The 16,006-nt window shown below is 40.8% G+C and overlaps 1 protein-coding gene across 2 annotated transcripts in view; it reads right to left on the bottom strand.

Moving 5' to 3' along the window:
* The window catches only part of MSRB3 (methionine sulfoxide reductase B3), a 294,311-nt gene that overhangs the window by 143,308 nt on the left and 134,997 nt on the right, over positions 1–16,006 (bottom strand). Inside the window, exons 6-7 of one of the 2 annotated variants that reach the window (XM_012782398.2) lie at positions 15,870–15,967; positions 4,463–7,708 (exon numbers count right to left, since the gene is read on the bottom strand). In XM_012782398.2, coding sequence (XP_012637852.2) covers positions 7,544–7,708; positions 15,870–15,967 — 263 coding nt within the window. In that variant the 3' untranslated portion in view covers positions 4,463–7,543. Of the gene's footprint in view, positions 1–4,462; positions 7,709–15,869; positions 15,968–16,006 lie in introns of those variants that run through there. The other variant, XM_076007462.1, reaches the window with a different exon arrangement.

Raw genomic sequence — 16,006 nt, 5'->3', positions numbered from 1 at the left:
TGAAAAAATTTGAAATACTAAGAGAATTACCAAAATGTGACAGAGACATGAAGTGAGCACTTGCCAACAGACTTTCTTAGCACAAGGTTGCCACAAACCTTCAATTTGTAAAAAATGCAATATCTATGGAGCTCAATAAAGTGAAGTACGGTAAGAGAAGGTATGCCTCTGTGCGTGTGTGTGTGTGTATGTATAACTTTTTACTGAGGATGAATGTTTGAAAAAGGAGACAGTAGACAAATGAAAAAACATGAGATGATCTTGGAAAGCCACTCCTTATCAAATAACTAGAAATATATTCAGAAAAGTTACAGACCATGCCCTGTGTCTCTGGACCACCTTATTTTGTTCTTTTCTGTGTGAAAGGCCACATATTCTTTAAGACTCAGCTTCAGTTTCATCTCTAAGTGATGCCTTCCTTGACAGCTACTCTCCCTGCTACATCCCGTTCCTAGGGGGATAATTCATTCTTCTCCCAACTGAGTTCTCATTCCATTTTGTTCACACTTTTGTATAACCCTGTACAACATGCCAGCACTATGCATAATCGGCCATACGTCTGTTTTTCCAGTTACTTGTGTGCGTCGACTGTGTCTCAGTTTCGGGTTTCCTGTGCCAAGCATGGTGCCCAGCCCCCTGGTAAGTGCTCGCTCAACAAACGTGTGTCTACTGGATGAACCCTGTATCCAAGGGGGAGAAGCAGGAAACAGCAGACATGGCAATTGGTTTTGCCTGCAGGGTTTTGTTGGTGGTGTTTCTGGTTTTGTTTTGATGCTGTTAGTAAGGTAAAGTTTGTGATTGTGCCTGGTGGGGAGAAGGCTTAGCATTTGTAAAATTTTGACATGATCTGCAATCCATGCTAGAATTCTAGGATTTGGTGCTGAGGAAAAAACCCTGAGATTTGAAGACATCTGTAAGCTTCTTCCTTAAAGCTTCCTTGCCTTTTCCCTACAGGCCTTGGGCATGGACAATCAGGAACCCCACTGGGCATGTGTGAGGAAAAGGCCCCTCCTATGTAATTGGATGTAAAAAAAAAAAAAAAAGAAAGAAAGAAAGAAAATCTCTTTTAGACAGGCACAGGGTTTTGGCTGAAGTTCAGCCACATACCTATTCTAAGCTGAATGTGGGTATAGCCCTAATAATTACAGTTACTCTTTAGAGAAAGAGCCCAAGAGGTTTACCTGGAGATTTTTTCCAGATGTACGCAGGTATGTGAGAAGCGCAGTAATGAAGCTGTAAACCGGATGAGGCCACTCTGTGCCCCACAGTCTTCTCTGGAATCGCTCGAATGCTAGGAGATGTTCCCCAGCAATCACGAGGGTGATGCAACGCAGCCATCTAACAAACACCAGATGCCTGAGTAGCCCTATAAGCTGTAGTGTTAAAGAGAAGGGGGGCAAACCCCCAAGTCTGAATGCCTTTGCAGTTATCAATCTGTCATGAATTGTAATCAAACAGAAACAAACCTCTTTATTCTGTCAGTTCCTGGGACAGGTCCATCATATGCCTCACAGACATGCTCTGGGTGGCTGGAGCCCTCAGGCATCTGCACCCCTCCTTCAGCCTCCCGTTGCAGAGCCTGCCTCAGTGACATCAGCACAGAAACCCCACCCCCACCACCTGGGCTCTACCTCTTTCTAGATGAGGAAAGATTAACTGTATCAGCTATCCCAGAAACAGAATATTTTGGTCAAATCCATCTTTAGTATCACCTCAATTTTTCCTTTTTTCCATATGAATCCAGAATAGGGCTTATTTTTGCAGTGGTATTTAGAATTATTAGCAGTATTAAAGTTAGCCCTTAGGGAAAAAACTGAAACTGTCTCCAAAGTGTAAGAAAATCAAAGTGTACAAATGCTTAACTAGCCCTTTCTGTAATAAAGCAGTCACACTGCAAGATATATTTTGGAAGAGCAAATTGCAGTTTACTTGAAATAAATAAAAAATGATGTACACATTTACCCTCCAGGTGAAAACTCATCTGCAGCTGAACACTATCCAAACAGCCAACGTCCTACACTGGAGGTAGTTTAGGCGAAGTAAGGAACACAGCCTTTGAAGTCACGTGAACTTGGATTTCAATTTAAGCTTGGCCACATACTAGCCATGTAACTTGTATGAACTGTTTTGAGCTTTAGCCCCATTATCTGTAAAATGGAGATAAGACTACTTGCCTTACATTAGTTAATGAATTAAGTGCCTGACTTATTTATAGAGGTTATTGAATATACAATATCATTAAGGTGAAAAGAATCCCATGGTGAGATTGAAGGCCTTGGGAATTAAGCTTGGGCAACTTCAAGTTAACTCTTGTAACTCTCTTCTGGGCCACAGCATGCACATAACTTCTCTTACTTTGCTTTCTGGTTATTTACACTTCTGTACCTTTACCCTGCCAGGACAGTGCTGAACCAAGCACTTAATAATGACTAATTCGCTTGCCCTTCCACTTAGTCCAGAGAATCTGTCCTGCTTGGCCTGCATGATAATAAGAGTGAGTTTGTGTTTGCTGGGAGTGCTGGGCCGGACACCACAGGGAGGGGAGTTGAAAACCCTTAAAATAAGAATGAGGCTCCCTGGCACCCATCATCTGACAACTTTGCACGGTTCCATAATCAAACTAAAAATTGGGAAAACCTTATGCGGGCTGAGAATCTTACTTGGCTCCCAAATCTTGGGTCGCTATGGCTTTATCCCACAATGGTTCCATACAAGCTCCTTACCTGAAGGACAGCCTTTCAAGATATTTGTGGGGGGCGTGGTCAGAGCTGCCTGGTTCAGAGCCTACAGTCACCTCCAGGCTGCCAATCCCTCTCAAGATGGGGCCAGGACAAGACTAGCCTCTGCGAACGAATGGATAGGAAGCATTCTTGCCAGAATTCTCTTCTATGACAGACAGCATTTTTTTCAGGCCCCACATCAAAATGGTGAAATTTCAATCAGTCATGTAAAGCATGAGCTCTGGCTGGAAGTCAGTACAGGGTACTTGTAAGCAGGTCCCAAACAGTTTTTAAATTCAACCTTTTTCATATGCCAGCATCTCCTAGAAGTCATTTTGTTGTTAAGATCTGTGCAATGGTAACAGTTTTCTGACAAAAAAAGAATGAAGGTTTGGGCAACTGGCACCTTCACAGAAATCTCATGAAAGGTTAAAAAAGCTTCATGATGATGATGGTTTAAAAGCACAGGTATAAGGAACTAGAAGAGATGAGAAAGAGCATATGTATATTTATACACTGAGGTTTGTTCTCTAATCTTAGAATCACTCAGATGGCCCCGCCATGGACATTCTGTGGTTCTAGACAGGCACTGGGAAGCACCATGAGGCAGCCCAGGTCACCCTGGAAGTGCAGACAGGAATTAAGGTGGTGCTAGTTGATGAGGACAGGGGAGTCCTCCAGAACAAGATAAATGGGCAGGGAAGGACAAGAATAGCTGAAAGGCAGGAAGCTATGGGAAAACTCTTTAAGCCATCCCCACAGAAAGAAAACCAGTGATGGCAAAACAAGCCATTTTAAAGGGTCAGATATAAATGCTTTTAAAATTAACACTACTTGAAGTTTTCTCATTAAAAGTTCCAAGGCAGTGGTTCTCAAATTTGAACAAGCACAAGAATCATGTGGAAGGCTTGCCAAAACAAAGACTGCTAAAGCCCCCATTCCAGAACTTTTTTTTTAGTAAGTCTGGGATGAGTCCTGAAAATTTGCATTCCTAGCAAGTTCCCGTATGATGCTAACGCCTCAGTTTGAGGACCATGCTGTGAGAAATGCTGTTCTAAGGTATGCTACATGAAATTGCTGGCCTGTGAATTTTAGGATCCCAGGTATATGACTTAAAGAATTGGTTGAAAAACAAAGTCCTCATCACTCCTCTTTTCCTCCCCAAAACAAATAAATCAACAAAACAAATGAATAATTAAACAGTGCAACAAGTAATACTATACCAAAGCTCATCTGTAGAGATGACATTTAAAGGTGAATTCATCTGTGAGCAGTGGGGAACTCCTAACGTATTTCCCTGGAAACCAACCCCAGATAATAACTTCCTGTCAAATTTTTAAACAGAAGCCTAGGCACCAGCGTGGTATCATTCCCATATTTTTATCCATAGAGTTGTCATGGTGGAACTTCCCAAAGTCCATATTTTAAGCACAAAACCATACACAAGCTGCTGAAGATTTTGCTGAGGTGAGGTGAAGGTTGAATAATTCTACAAATGTTTCCCTTTCCTCCAGTCTTTCAGATCCCTGGAGGCCTCTCCTAGGGAATGGGGTATGGAGAGTTGGACTTGACCCTACTGTGAGAGACCCAACTTCCAAAAGCTACATCTGACTAAAGGCCCCTGATTACAAACTACAGACTTGTCGGCTGGGAAAGGAGGTAAACAGAGCAGTCTACTACAAACTCCAGTCCACCCAGCTATGCTAAAAATAAGGGGAGTCTTTAGAATTCAGAGAAGAAAACATTTTTATAAAGCAATTTTATTGTATAATTTCTGTATATAATAAACATAGGAAATGGGCTTTTAATGAAAATTTCATGTCATTTTTTTCAAAAGTTTTCAACTGTCTGGAGAAATATTATTACAAAGCTATCTAAGGCAAAAATAATATTTGACCTTCAGAACAAAAGGTTATCCCCCTTCATCATTTTCATGTTTAAAGCAAGACATTTTAAACACAATTAACATGGAGAGGTTTTCAAATTGCTACGTCCTCTGCGTTAAGAATTTAAATGCATTTAAGAAGTGAAGAGTTTAAACACATAGAAATGTTCTCTAATGTGACAGAGATATTGCTGCTTTCTTCAGATCCGTTCTGCATGAAGTATCCATCCTGCTATAGTTTTTGCGCCCGGCAGAATTCTGCATCTTCCAATGGTACGGTGAGAGCTGGAGTGCAGAGAGGGAAAGTCCCTTGCACTTCCTATGTTAAATGGCATAACTTCCACAGATCACATACACCTCACCATATTGACTCAGTTCATTGCACTCCATATCCTGCAAAAATAAATCTAGTGCTCGACAGCTGACATTATTGCTCACTGACATTTTAGTAATATATTTCTTTAACATAAGACAGAAATATACTGAAATTTGATACCACTTAAACCCAAAGGCAATCTGGAATTAAACCACATGCGCGCACCCCGCTTTTTTTTTTTTTCAATGGATGTTGCATTTTTCTTAAAGTTGATGGTGGAAAACGTGGTAGAAGAAAAACTGGCTTTCCTTGAAACAAAGACTGAGGATTAGAAAAAGGTCTGTACACAGGCCTTTTAAGCGGAGTGTTCAGTCCTACAACAAAACGAAGGAACAATGACCATCCAGTCTCTGGGGAGAAGGAAGATGTCTCTCATTTATCTTCCTTGCCTACCCTAACACTGTGGCTCGTACCCAACGGACCCCAGGGGAGGCTACTGCATATAGCTGGGGCAGTCGTGTGCCTCTGAAGGATGCACTGCAGGGTGTGACGATGCTCTGGGAGACCCACTTCTTTAGCCACCCCAATGTGGGATCCTTGGGTTGCTGGGAAATATGGGGGCTCCCTCTGTGAGGGCGAGAAAGACTTCTGGGATGATCCGGATGCTGATGGCCTGCCTGGTCTTAAATTATACACCTCATTGCTGGAGAGCAGTGATGCCTGTGGATTCCAGGGTGACCCCAGGGCCTGGGTGAAACATCTCAGAGCTGAGGGAGCATGTGGACGCTCAGACAGACAGGAGCGTGACTCCTCTGGAATTACAAAGTGGCAGCATACGTGACAATGAAGAGTCCCCGGGATGTCAAGGCTTCACCAGACATGCTTGTGGAGACACAGAAGAATGTGGACAGGGCCACACTGACATTTTGATTCGTTACAACTTTTCATTCTAATTTCTCATTTCTTTAAAATTATCAAGTGTCCCTCTTTCTTATTTTTGTCTTGGTTTTTACAAGGAAAGATATCAGTCTTCATAAGCTTTCAAAGATTTACAAAAAGTAGTATTTTTTTAAGCTGTATTTCAGGATTAGCATTCTTAGTTACAGACATGATATGCATTAGTCACACGCCATACCTTCACACCTGGCTACCTACAACCGCATCACCTTATGTCACCATTGCTCATGCCTGTGAAAACCTTGCTGTGCACAGTGGCACCCACTGCACCATGATAAATGCTGATGAAACAACCGAGCAGAGCTTCTCAAAGTAAAACTAGCCATATTGCTACAAAAAATTTCTGGCTCTCGGCCCAACTGTTTCCATATCAGTCAGCTAAGTCAGCCTTCTCTCTGCTGCTTTCCATTTCAAATGCCCGGGCTTCAGCCTTTGAGGCAATTAGAACCAGATCAGTTTAATTTTGCAACACTGATCTTAATGGGTATAGCAATACAGTAATTTTGCCCTGAGAGTGTCAATACATTTTACAAATATTATCAGTCCCAGTTTATACAGGAAGAAATAGGCACAGAGAGGCTAAATGGCTTGTCCCTTGTCACACAGCAGATTAGTGGCAAGTGTGGAACTTGAGCTTCTGGCTATTTCTACTTTAATCCCCAACATCTTTCCGGAGGTCAGCTCTGTTTGTTCTGTACAGCATCCTGTTGGCTTTTCTGCCCAGCATCGGATTTTTCAGTACCCAAGACTCCATCCTTGGTCTTCTCTGCTCTCTCTCATTTCTGCCGCCTTGATGAAGTGCGTTGTCCCCAGTATTTTATTTTACACAGTGGAACTGACCAAAGGCCCTTCCAGCTGCAGCTGGTATTAGGTGTGGAGAGAAGGACTTATAAAAAGGCAACGGGCAGGTGTTCCTCTTTGTGAACTTCGGACAAAATGGGGCTCAACATTTTACAGTTGTCTTACATTCCAATGTTTTCAATGGAAAATAAAATAAAGGACTAAAGGTGAGGTAATGTTTACTTCTCTGCCACAACACTCAGTGTTCCCCCTCAGATCTGGCAACAATTTAACATAAGGAAAGACTTTAGACCTTCACACCCTTTTAGTGAGGAAAAGAAACGACCTTAGCTCAAACTTTCCACAAAGCTGCGAAGTCTCGTGAGACATCTCTCCATCCTTATCGTAGGTGGATCTGTCCAAAGGCCTGAAGGCCACGTGTCTCCCAGGTCCCCACGCCCTGCACTTCCCAGCTCTGGTCACTACATTACTTCGGAGATCTCTTTTCACGTCTGAAGACCACGCACCCTCTGCCTCTTAATCAAGGGGAGAAAAATACTGCAAAGGAAGCTGTGTGCTCAAAGAAAAGAATGCCAAGGGGTATGCAAGTGGCTTGTGAAGAAGTTTCACAAAGCTATCACCGACTGCGAAAGCTATAAATAGTCCTTGATCTAGTCAATAGCAAAATACGTGGAGGGGCAGGGCCTCTGTTTACACAGAAGAAAAAATATCAATAGCACAAAACTGCCCTTATAGTTTTTGGAAAAATATATCTATGAAGATAAACAATTCTGATTGTTTTTTGTTTGTTGTTTTTTTTGTTGTTTTTTTTTTTTCACTAAGCTGTGCATTAAGTACACTTTGTTTCTGTCACTCTCCGTCACTCTACAGCTCCGTTTTGTCACCCTGGGCCGGGCTGGCCACCCCACTGGCTCCCTCGGCGCAGCTGCTATCTGCAGGTGTGAAAGACAAGGACGCTGAATTTGTGCAGTATCTTTTGCCGGTTGGACGAGGCCCGTCGTCAAAAATGTGCCCAAGGTGAGCACCACACTGAAAGAGAAGAACGAAAGGTAAGGGCAAGTGTGCACAAAGCAGGCTTGGAGGGACTCACAGTAGGCAGTTTAAACGGATGGCCAGCCTGGAGGGGAGTGATGGGAACCATCGTGGACGATTCCTGATCCACCTGTCAATAGCTGCAAAGATGGTTTCTGGCAGGCTTTGTACCACATGCTGAGAATGAAAAACACTAGAATTGTGCATATCAGAAATCATTTCGGAGCCACTGTATTTTCTGATTGTGAAGTCTCTCAGCCAGCTGAAAAATGACTGCAGTAATTTTATGAATTGAGTTGACCCTTGATCTCCCCTTGTAAGAAACATGGCTGAATAAAATCTCTCCCCCGGCATTACTTTTGGCTTTGGATGGGTGGGTTTCAGATATGCAGAAGTCCACTGTAAAAGATACTGTTTAACTGGCCATGACGGAGGTGATGTTTGCTTTCATGGACAGTAAAACTTAACATCAGACAAGCACTGCGTGTTCTTGGAACCCAGAGAAGCAATGGCAAGGCTCAATAGATTTATGTCATGGTCACCAGGGCTGCAAGTGTAGCAAATAGAAATGTCTCCAGCCCACACAATTGTTTTTTCCTGGCTTCCAATAGGTGGAGTGTCATGCTGGCTTCTTTACCCAAATGAACTGTAATACGGGGAGAAGGAATAAACTGCTTGGCTAAAATCAATGCTACTGACTATTAAAAAAGCTGGGGAAGGAGAGGCCCAGGGTCCAGACATGGTTGGTTATGATGGTGTTGAAGAGAAATCAAGTCCAGGGAAAGTTTCTCCAAAAAGACTGGCTCACGGAATAAAGCCTTGCACTAACTGCTTGGGTGCTGGGTATAGCTCCAGGAAATGACGGTGTATACACACCTGCAGATCTCCCACTCTTTCTCAGCAGAGAAGGTGAAGGAGATGGAGACATTAGGCCACCACATTCAAATAGGCTGTGAAAAACACATCACCCATCATGTAACAAAGAAACCAAAGCCTGGGGTAAATGACTTTCATTCACTGGTTTAACAGATATTTACGGAGTGTCTGCTACATGCCAGGCTCTGGCCCAGCCTCTGGAGGTACAGGTAGCAATCCCTGTCCTCATAGAGTTTACCTGCTGGTGGGAAAGACAGACAATATTCAAGACAATAAGTGAACTGCAAAGTATGGTATGTAGAAATCAATGCTAAGGAGGGGGGAACAAAGGAAAGCAATATGAAGTGTCAGAGTTGGGGGCTGACATTGTAGATAGAGTAGATAAGAGAAGCCTCCCTGGGGTGACTTTGGAATAAGGGCCTGAAGGAAGTAGATATCTAGGGGAGAGCATTTCAAGGAGAGGGAAGAGTCAAGACTTAGATAAGAATATGAGAGACAAGGTATATATGGATGATTTATTAAATCTCATTGTGCTGCTTCAGTATATAAACACTTATAAACCACAGGGAAAGGGAGTATGAATTGACAGGGACTGGGTCTGAGATGCCTAATGGAGATGTGCAGAGAGAAATGAGGGAGGGTGCTCATTACAATAGAAAGAACTAGAATCTTAGTTTCCCTGTTGAAAGTGCTAAACTCAATTCTCAAGGGTTCCCTGGCTATTAATAAATAGCACAAATGGTAACTTTGGCTATATGGCACTTCCATGTTAAAAGTGCATTCTTATTTTACTGCCAGCATACTGTGTCAGCTTATTAAAAAACTAAAAATGAACCCTGAACTGATTTGATCTATTTCCTGGAAAATATGAAACAGGCCTAAAAAACAAATCTTGCATTATTTTACCACATTCTATGCAGGTTTAGGTAATATCAAGGCTGACAGCTCAGACTGCTTTTCCTTTCTATAAACAACTGAGGCCAAATTTTCAGGCATCAGCAGCTAAGATGCACCAGTAAAATTACATATGCTTGCCCAGTGGACACAGGAAACACCCATTTCTGCCTGCCAGAACAGCGGGCAGGCCAACAGGAACTAGTGCTCTTGGTGACCAGTGTGTGTGCACAATTATTGATTTCATAAAAGCAGCTGCGGCACGTTGATCACCTGGCATCTGAGAGGTGAAGTTTTCACACACATAAAAACCTTAGGGGTGTGTGTGTGTGTGTGTGTGTGTGTGTGTGTGTGTGTGTGTGTGTGTGTTTAATGAGATAATACGGCTAGCCAGGCAATATAAATAATTGCCTTTATTAATCATCTCTTGAGCATATTTAGAAAACAGTTCTATTTACATTACTCCAAAAAGAAGGCATAGGAAGGATATACTTGAAGCCATTTAGGAGTAAAATATATGGTCTTAATTTCCCAAATCATATTTTAAAAATGCCAATTACGGTAATTTAATTTGTTGAACTGAGTTTGCTTTTCAATCTGTAGTTTCATTTGCTAATCTGGATCTAGTATTCTGGTTAAACAGAAGGAAAAACACTGATTCTAGATGTGTCCCTAATCCAAGGCAAAAGAAAAAGAGAGGCGAGGAGGAGAAAGTATAGTTAGGAAAAGGCAACAAAAATCATTTGCAAACAAGTATATGAGCTGGGGACGAGGGTAGGGAAATCTTCAGAAAAGGTTTGAGTCCCCTATACTTATGGCTTCATTATGCTTGTCACACAGTCTTCTGGAGATTCACACAAGCCTTATACTACAGAGAAAGGAGAAATATTTTTTCAGGAGCTAGCAAGGGATTCATTTGTATCTGTGGCACAGCCTACATGCCCACTCCATTGCCCACAAAGCCGCAAGGCCATTTGCCTGAGGGAAGCCTGACCATGCAGCGCCTTTTTGTGCTTCCTCCCAGGTACACCTAGTCTCCCAGAAAAGACTGTTGCCCAGTTTCTTTTAAAAGTGCACAAGCCCTGAAGGCTCCTCCCTGAGGGGAACGCGCACATGGAGCTCATTCTTTGCAGCTTCTAGCCCTGGCCAAAGGCTGGGATGATGAATGGAAGTTGTCAGTGATGCATTGTTTCTTTAGCCGCCTGCGAGCTCTGCCTCCACGGCCCCAGCCAACTGGCTATGCGCTGGGCTCTCTCAGCACACCTGGTTGTAACTGAAACAAACTGGTTGCCTGGTGAAGAAATCTCTGAAACCTGCTGTTGATGATTTATTTTAGGATAGATTCTTTGGTGTGCATTTTGAACGCTGTTTTTAATGGTTATGTATTTCTTTATTTTATAGGTAAATATGAACTATACCTGAAGATTCTAGTCCTCATTCTAAAGAGAATCAGTTATCTAACTGTTCAAAAGAAAAATTTTAAATTCCCACAGGAATCCTTTATCACCTAAGCCTCCCACTCAGAGAAGTGGGCAACTAAAGAACCTACAGAAAACCAAGGGAAAGGAGGCCCCTAAAATAAGTGATTGAGTATCAAATTTAACATAATTCCTTAAAATCTGACTGCAATTCTCAATTATGTGCATAAGAAACACAAACAGTGTATTCAACACAGTTACGTATTTCTGCATTGATGTATTTCCCACTGTCCTAGAGGGGTTTCTCCTAGCTATTCCTAGGATGTTTGGCCTTTATTATCGTCATTTTCTCTAAAGTGTTTAATCTACGATACGAAGCACTTTCAAAGCAGGGCTTTTAAACTTGGGCACATGGGGCAGGATGGGAAAGAGAAAACAGTTTTAAGAAGAAAAGCAATTTACTTTGCCCAGTAGTATTTTGTTTTCTCCCACTGTGATTGAAGACACTTGTGTAAGTAGGGGCTTTTTTTTCCCCTCTGTGCCTGTGATATCAATCTTTTGCCAAGGAAATGACTGTAAAGTCACCAGTTTAGCATTATGATTCTACTGAAAGATCAAGAAAAAGAGAGATGGGCTGTGAGTCTGAAACCCTACCGTAACACGTGGGTATCTTTAATCATCAGCAATATACGAGTTGTCATCTGCCGAAGATGAATAAGGTTCGGGGTTTTACCAAAAGCTGCTTAGCTTTTGAAAAATACTTTGTATTGGTCCATATTTACCTTTCTGTTTATTTGCTTGACTTAGAACAAATTAATGATCTAAAACAAATCTAAGGGACTCTACCATAGACTCAAGCAGTAATAGCAGCAGTCATAAATAGACACCAACTTGGGTAAACTCAGGGATCTGATGGTTTCCTTAAAGCTTATTACAAAAAGTTAAGTGATTTATTAGTCTCCCATTTGCTCCAGATGTAGAATTTTGATCTCAAGAAGGAAGAATTCTCCAAGTATTTCCAGGAGGAACTTACTTCGCTGAACTACAGCTTAAACCATGCAAATCTTACCTCTTTGCACTGAATTTAAACTCCTGACAAAGCGTTGCTTAACAAGCTGGGGTTGGAGGATTAGGGAGAAGCTGTCAAATAATTATTCACAGTAGTCAGTGAAACTGGAATAGAGGCAATGTATTTTATTATAGCTGAAAATATAAATTAAATAAAATTAAGGAAAATCCTTTATAACTGAAAATTATTAGGAAGTGGCTGCAGCCTGAGGGAAGATACACATGCCCACCAAAGCAGGCAAATTTAAGATAAAGATCCTCATTGGGAGAGATAACAGGAATGAAATTCTTCAATTCAGCAGGTGGAACAGCAAAAGAAAAACAAATACAATTGCAACATAAATCAGAATACAACAAGGTAACCTGTTACCTCCATAAGCAGCAATCATAATAAAGGTAGCGAAGAATCTCTTCCACCCTTACTAGTTTTCTGTGCTGTCAACTCAAAGATCAGGCTGTGTGCTAGGTTTCTTATACAACAATTCTTTCAGAAGGACATGAGTGCAAAACTTCCAGAAAAAGTGGTGCTAGAACTAAACCAATCTCAACTCTCTCAATGATATTTTACTAAAAACATTATTACCTAAGAAGTCATTGGAGACATGGACAAACTACATACAATGTACTGTGAAGCAGTGTGGGTTTTGGCTCTCAATGTGTCTACAATTCCTACCCAAATTTGAGGACTAATTCACTGCATGCATGGTGTTATCTCCACCATAATTAAAAAAAAAAACCACAAAGGATCCTAAGTACTAAAGCGAGAATTAGGGACCAATAGACCAATAAAATATTGCCATGCTGCTAGGCAAACAGGTTGAATACATTGGTATCATCCATGGAGGTCAGTTTATTTGTATAAGTTGGCAGTAAAAGAGTCTTCATATTTCACTACTCTATCTTTACCACAAGGAAAGAAGTACTCCACATAACACAGCCAACTGAGAATGTCTATGACATATTAAAAGCATCTAATAGATTCTCCATAACACAAACCACATTGATGCAATTCAGTCCAGAGAAAAAGCAAGCCATATGAATTCAAAATACAACAAGAATTTTAGAAAGAGGAAAAGCAAACCAGAGAAGTTTCCCATACTGTCTCACTATCAAAAAGAAAAAGAAAAAAAAAAAAAAACCTAAAAAAAATGGGAGAAGTTGTGAGCAGGAGAAGAAACTACATATACTGAAAACTTTAAGGTAAAAAAAAGTTTAAGTGATAATGAAAAATTGTACTGAGAATGAGAAAATAGAAAGTAAAACACAGTAGTTGCTCTAGTATGGGAACCAGTAAATCAGTTATTTTTTTTCAAGTCAAGATAAAAAAGATGCATGAGAAAAGCAAAAGAAAAAACTGAAAAGAACTGTAGGACAAAAAGGAAAATAAACATGCATGAAATACAAGACAAACAAACTGAAGTGAAAGAAACTCAGCCCACTTTAATCTAGTGAGTAGTTCCTGTACTTGGGTGGCAGGGATCCCCCTCTGTCAACATGGGGAAAAAGTCCAGCACACGTACCATTCTTCAGTGCTGGAACCTCATTATCTCCTACATGGAACTTACCATGCAAAGCAGGTATTTTTATATGTGCCTTAGTGGAACAAATTTCTCCCCCTCTTCTCTTTAAATTTATGACTTTTATTCATAAAAGAAAGGATCAAACACCTTCTAAATATGAGAAGTGAAGACTGTATAAAAAGAAGCCAAAAAGGAACAGGTCAGTGTAAGTTCTTCACACAACTGCTAGGAAAGGACCTAAAGAACAGCAACAGTCATGTTGGGCTTTAACCAAAGGGCTAAGAGCTATGCTTGGTTTAGTGTGACTTCTTTTATGAATGCTGCCTAATTTTGGCATTGTTTGTAGGTTTCCTTTCCTTTTGGTCACCGTGGTCATCTTCGTAATGGTCTTTCCTTAACTACTACTGATGTGATCTCTGTGGCTGGCACAGAGAAAGGAGAAAGTGTATTTCAACAGTGAATTATAAGAGTTAGTCACAAAGAAATCAGAGAATACAGTCTTTAAGGAAAGTTATTATCTTATGCCTCCTTTTTTATGTACCTTTCTAATTTAGTTTTCATAGGACTCAATGTTTAGAAATGGGCTCTAAGTGAAAAGCAGAGTAGTAGTCATATAGTAGCCTTTTATCAGCTTAAAAAAAAAAAAAGAAACAGCTATTAGCCTTAAAAAGAGGTTTACTAAGTACTATGTACATAAGTTACAAATTACCATGTACCATCCTCTTATAGTTTACCTTCTTGTCAAATATTTTAGATGCTTGAGTAGAAAATTTCTTTCTGTGACAGTTTTAAAATCATCAGTTAAAATTCAATTGAATTCAAAACTGAATTGCATTAAACCAAGTGCTGGGGGATCACGAGATTTGTTTTACTTTAATAACTCTTTCCAGTCTGTCTGTCTGTCGATCTATCTATCTATTCATCTGTGCACCATAAAGAGCTCTGGTTACCCAAATTCAGGTCTCAGGTCTACCACTTAAAGCCATATAAATTTGCTCAAGTTTAATTACTCTCTTTGTGCCTCAGTTTCCTCATCTGTAAAATAAGGGAGAATAACAGTATCTATCTCATAGGATAATTGTGACCATTAAACCAGAGGAGATTTCTAAAATGCTGCTTCTCAGTCCAATCAAGTTAGAATCTCAGAGTGAAATCTGGCATTAGAAAATTCCACTATCATTCTCAAAGACTCATTTCTGTGAAACAAGGGGGAACTGAAAATGTGATTTAGATAAAACATGAAATCTAATTTTCAAAGGAGAGAGTAGTTTTCATCCTTGGAAGACAGTAAACTTGCCAGCCTTATTTTTTAAAAAAACATGAGAAAAATTCATCAGATGGTTAAGGGTCAAACCAATCTCCCTCCCTACATGGTAGTAAATATGCCATCAACTCCCTAAAAGTCTTTTGCCTGATGAAGGGGGCAAAGAATTCAGCAGGTGGCCCACGTGGCCATCACTTTGCTACTACAGCTATGTCCCTTTCCTCTGATATGTCCAACAAAATACTGATCTGCCAACAAAATACTCTGTGGCATCAATGAGTTTCAATGCCACAATACTCAGACTTTACATTTCGCTTATTTAAAGCAGATGAGAAGAACAGGACTAATTTCTGTAGCATGTGTGCTTATTTTCTGTGTATGAGGAGGTTCTAACTATGTCTCTGGGTTTAAGTATAAAATACCCACAAGTTCATCTCTTGACTGGGGATGGCATATTTGCCTCCACACAGGCTCATTTTCTCCTTTACAGAAAGCAGTAATTTTGTTAGGACAGAACTGAAAAAACTAATTAGAAAATTCTTGGAAATGAGGATAAGTCTACATATTGAGGGAAGCAGAGACAGAATTATCTTATCTCCTATTCCTACTCTGCCCTCATACAGCCTTCCCCTGGACTTCTACTTCCTACAGCCTCTCTCCAACCATCCTCCTCACATCCACCCAAGAAAAGCCATTTCTGGGGTCTTCACTGACTGTGTTTAAATCACTGCCATTAGGGGAATTACAACTGAACAGTGGGTACACAGAATTGCAAAGAGAAGGCGATTGTCAAAGCATCAGGTTATGTAATGCCTTGAAATGAAATCTTCTTTTGCCCCCAGAATAGCCCACTCCCTACCATATAGAGTCACCTAAAGATGACTTTCTCTTACCACTGATTTTAAAAGTATTGAAGCCAATAACTGACATTTCTCTAGGCTTGCTAAAGCCCTGGAGCAAATATCATTCAGACTTTATATAGATTTCATTGTGCTTGTCTGCCCTTCTTGTGTGTGACCAGTCACTTTGCCTTAGTTGCTATATGTAGCACAAACAGAAGTCTTGAAAGTGTTTGCAGTGTGAGCAGCATATTGGGTTTTCAGATGGGGTTAACTGACCTGAGAGCAGCTTGTTTCCACCCTGTGCATCCCGTGGGAAAAGTCATCTGTGAATGTGATTGCCTCAGAATTGATCACATCGTAGAATGAAGGCCAACCTGGGGCAGAGCAGGCACAAAAACCAAAAACAGAGGGAA

This window comes from Microcebus murinus, chromosome 10 (genome assembly GCF_040939455.1).
Source record: "Microcebus murinus isolate Inina chromosome 10, M.murinus_Inina_mat1.0, whole genome shotgun sequence".
Classification (NCBI taxonomy): domain Eukaryota; kingdom Metazoa; phylum Chordata; class Mammalia; order Primates; family Cheirogaleidae; genus Microcebus; species Microcebus murinus.
Note: the sequence above shows the minus strand (reverse complement) of the source record. Positions and strands in the feature narration are given on the sequence as shown.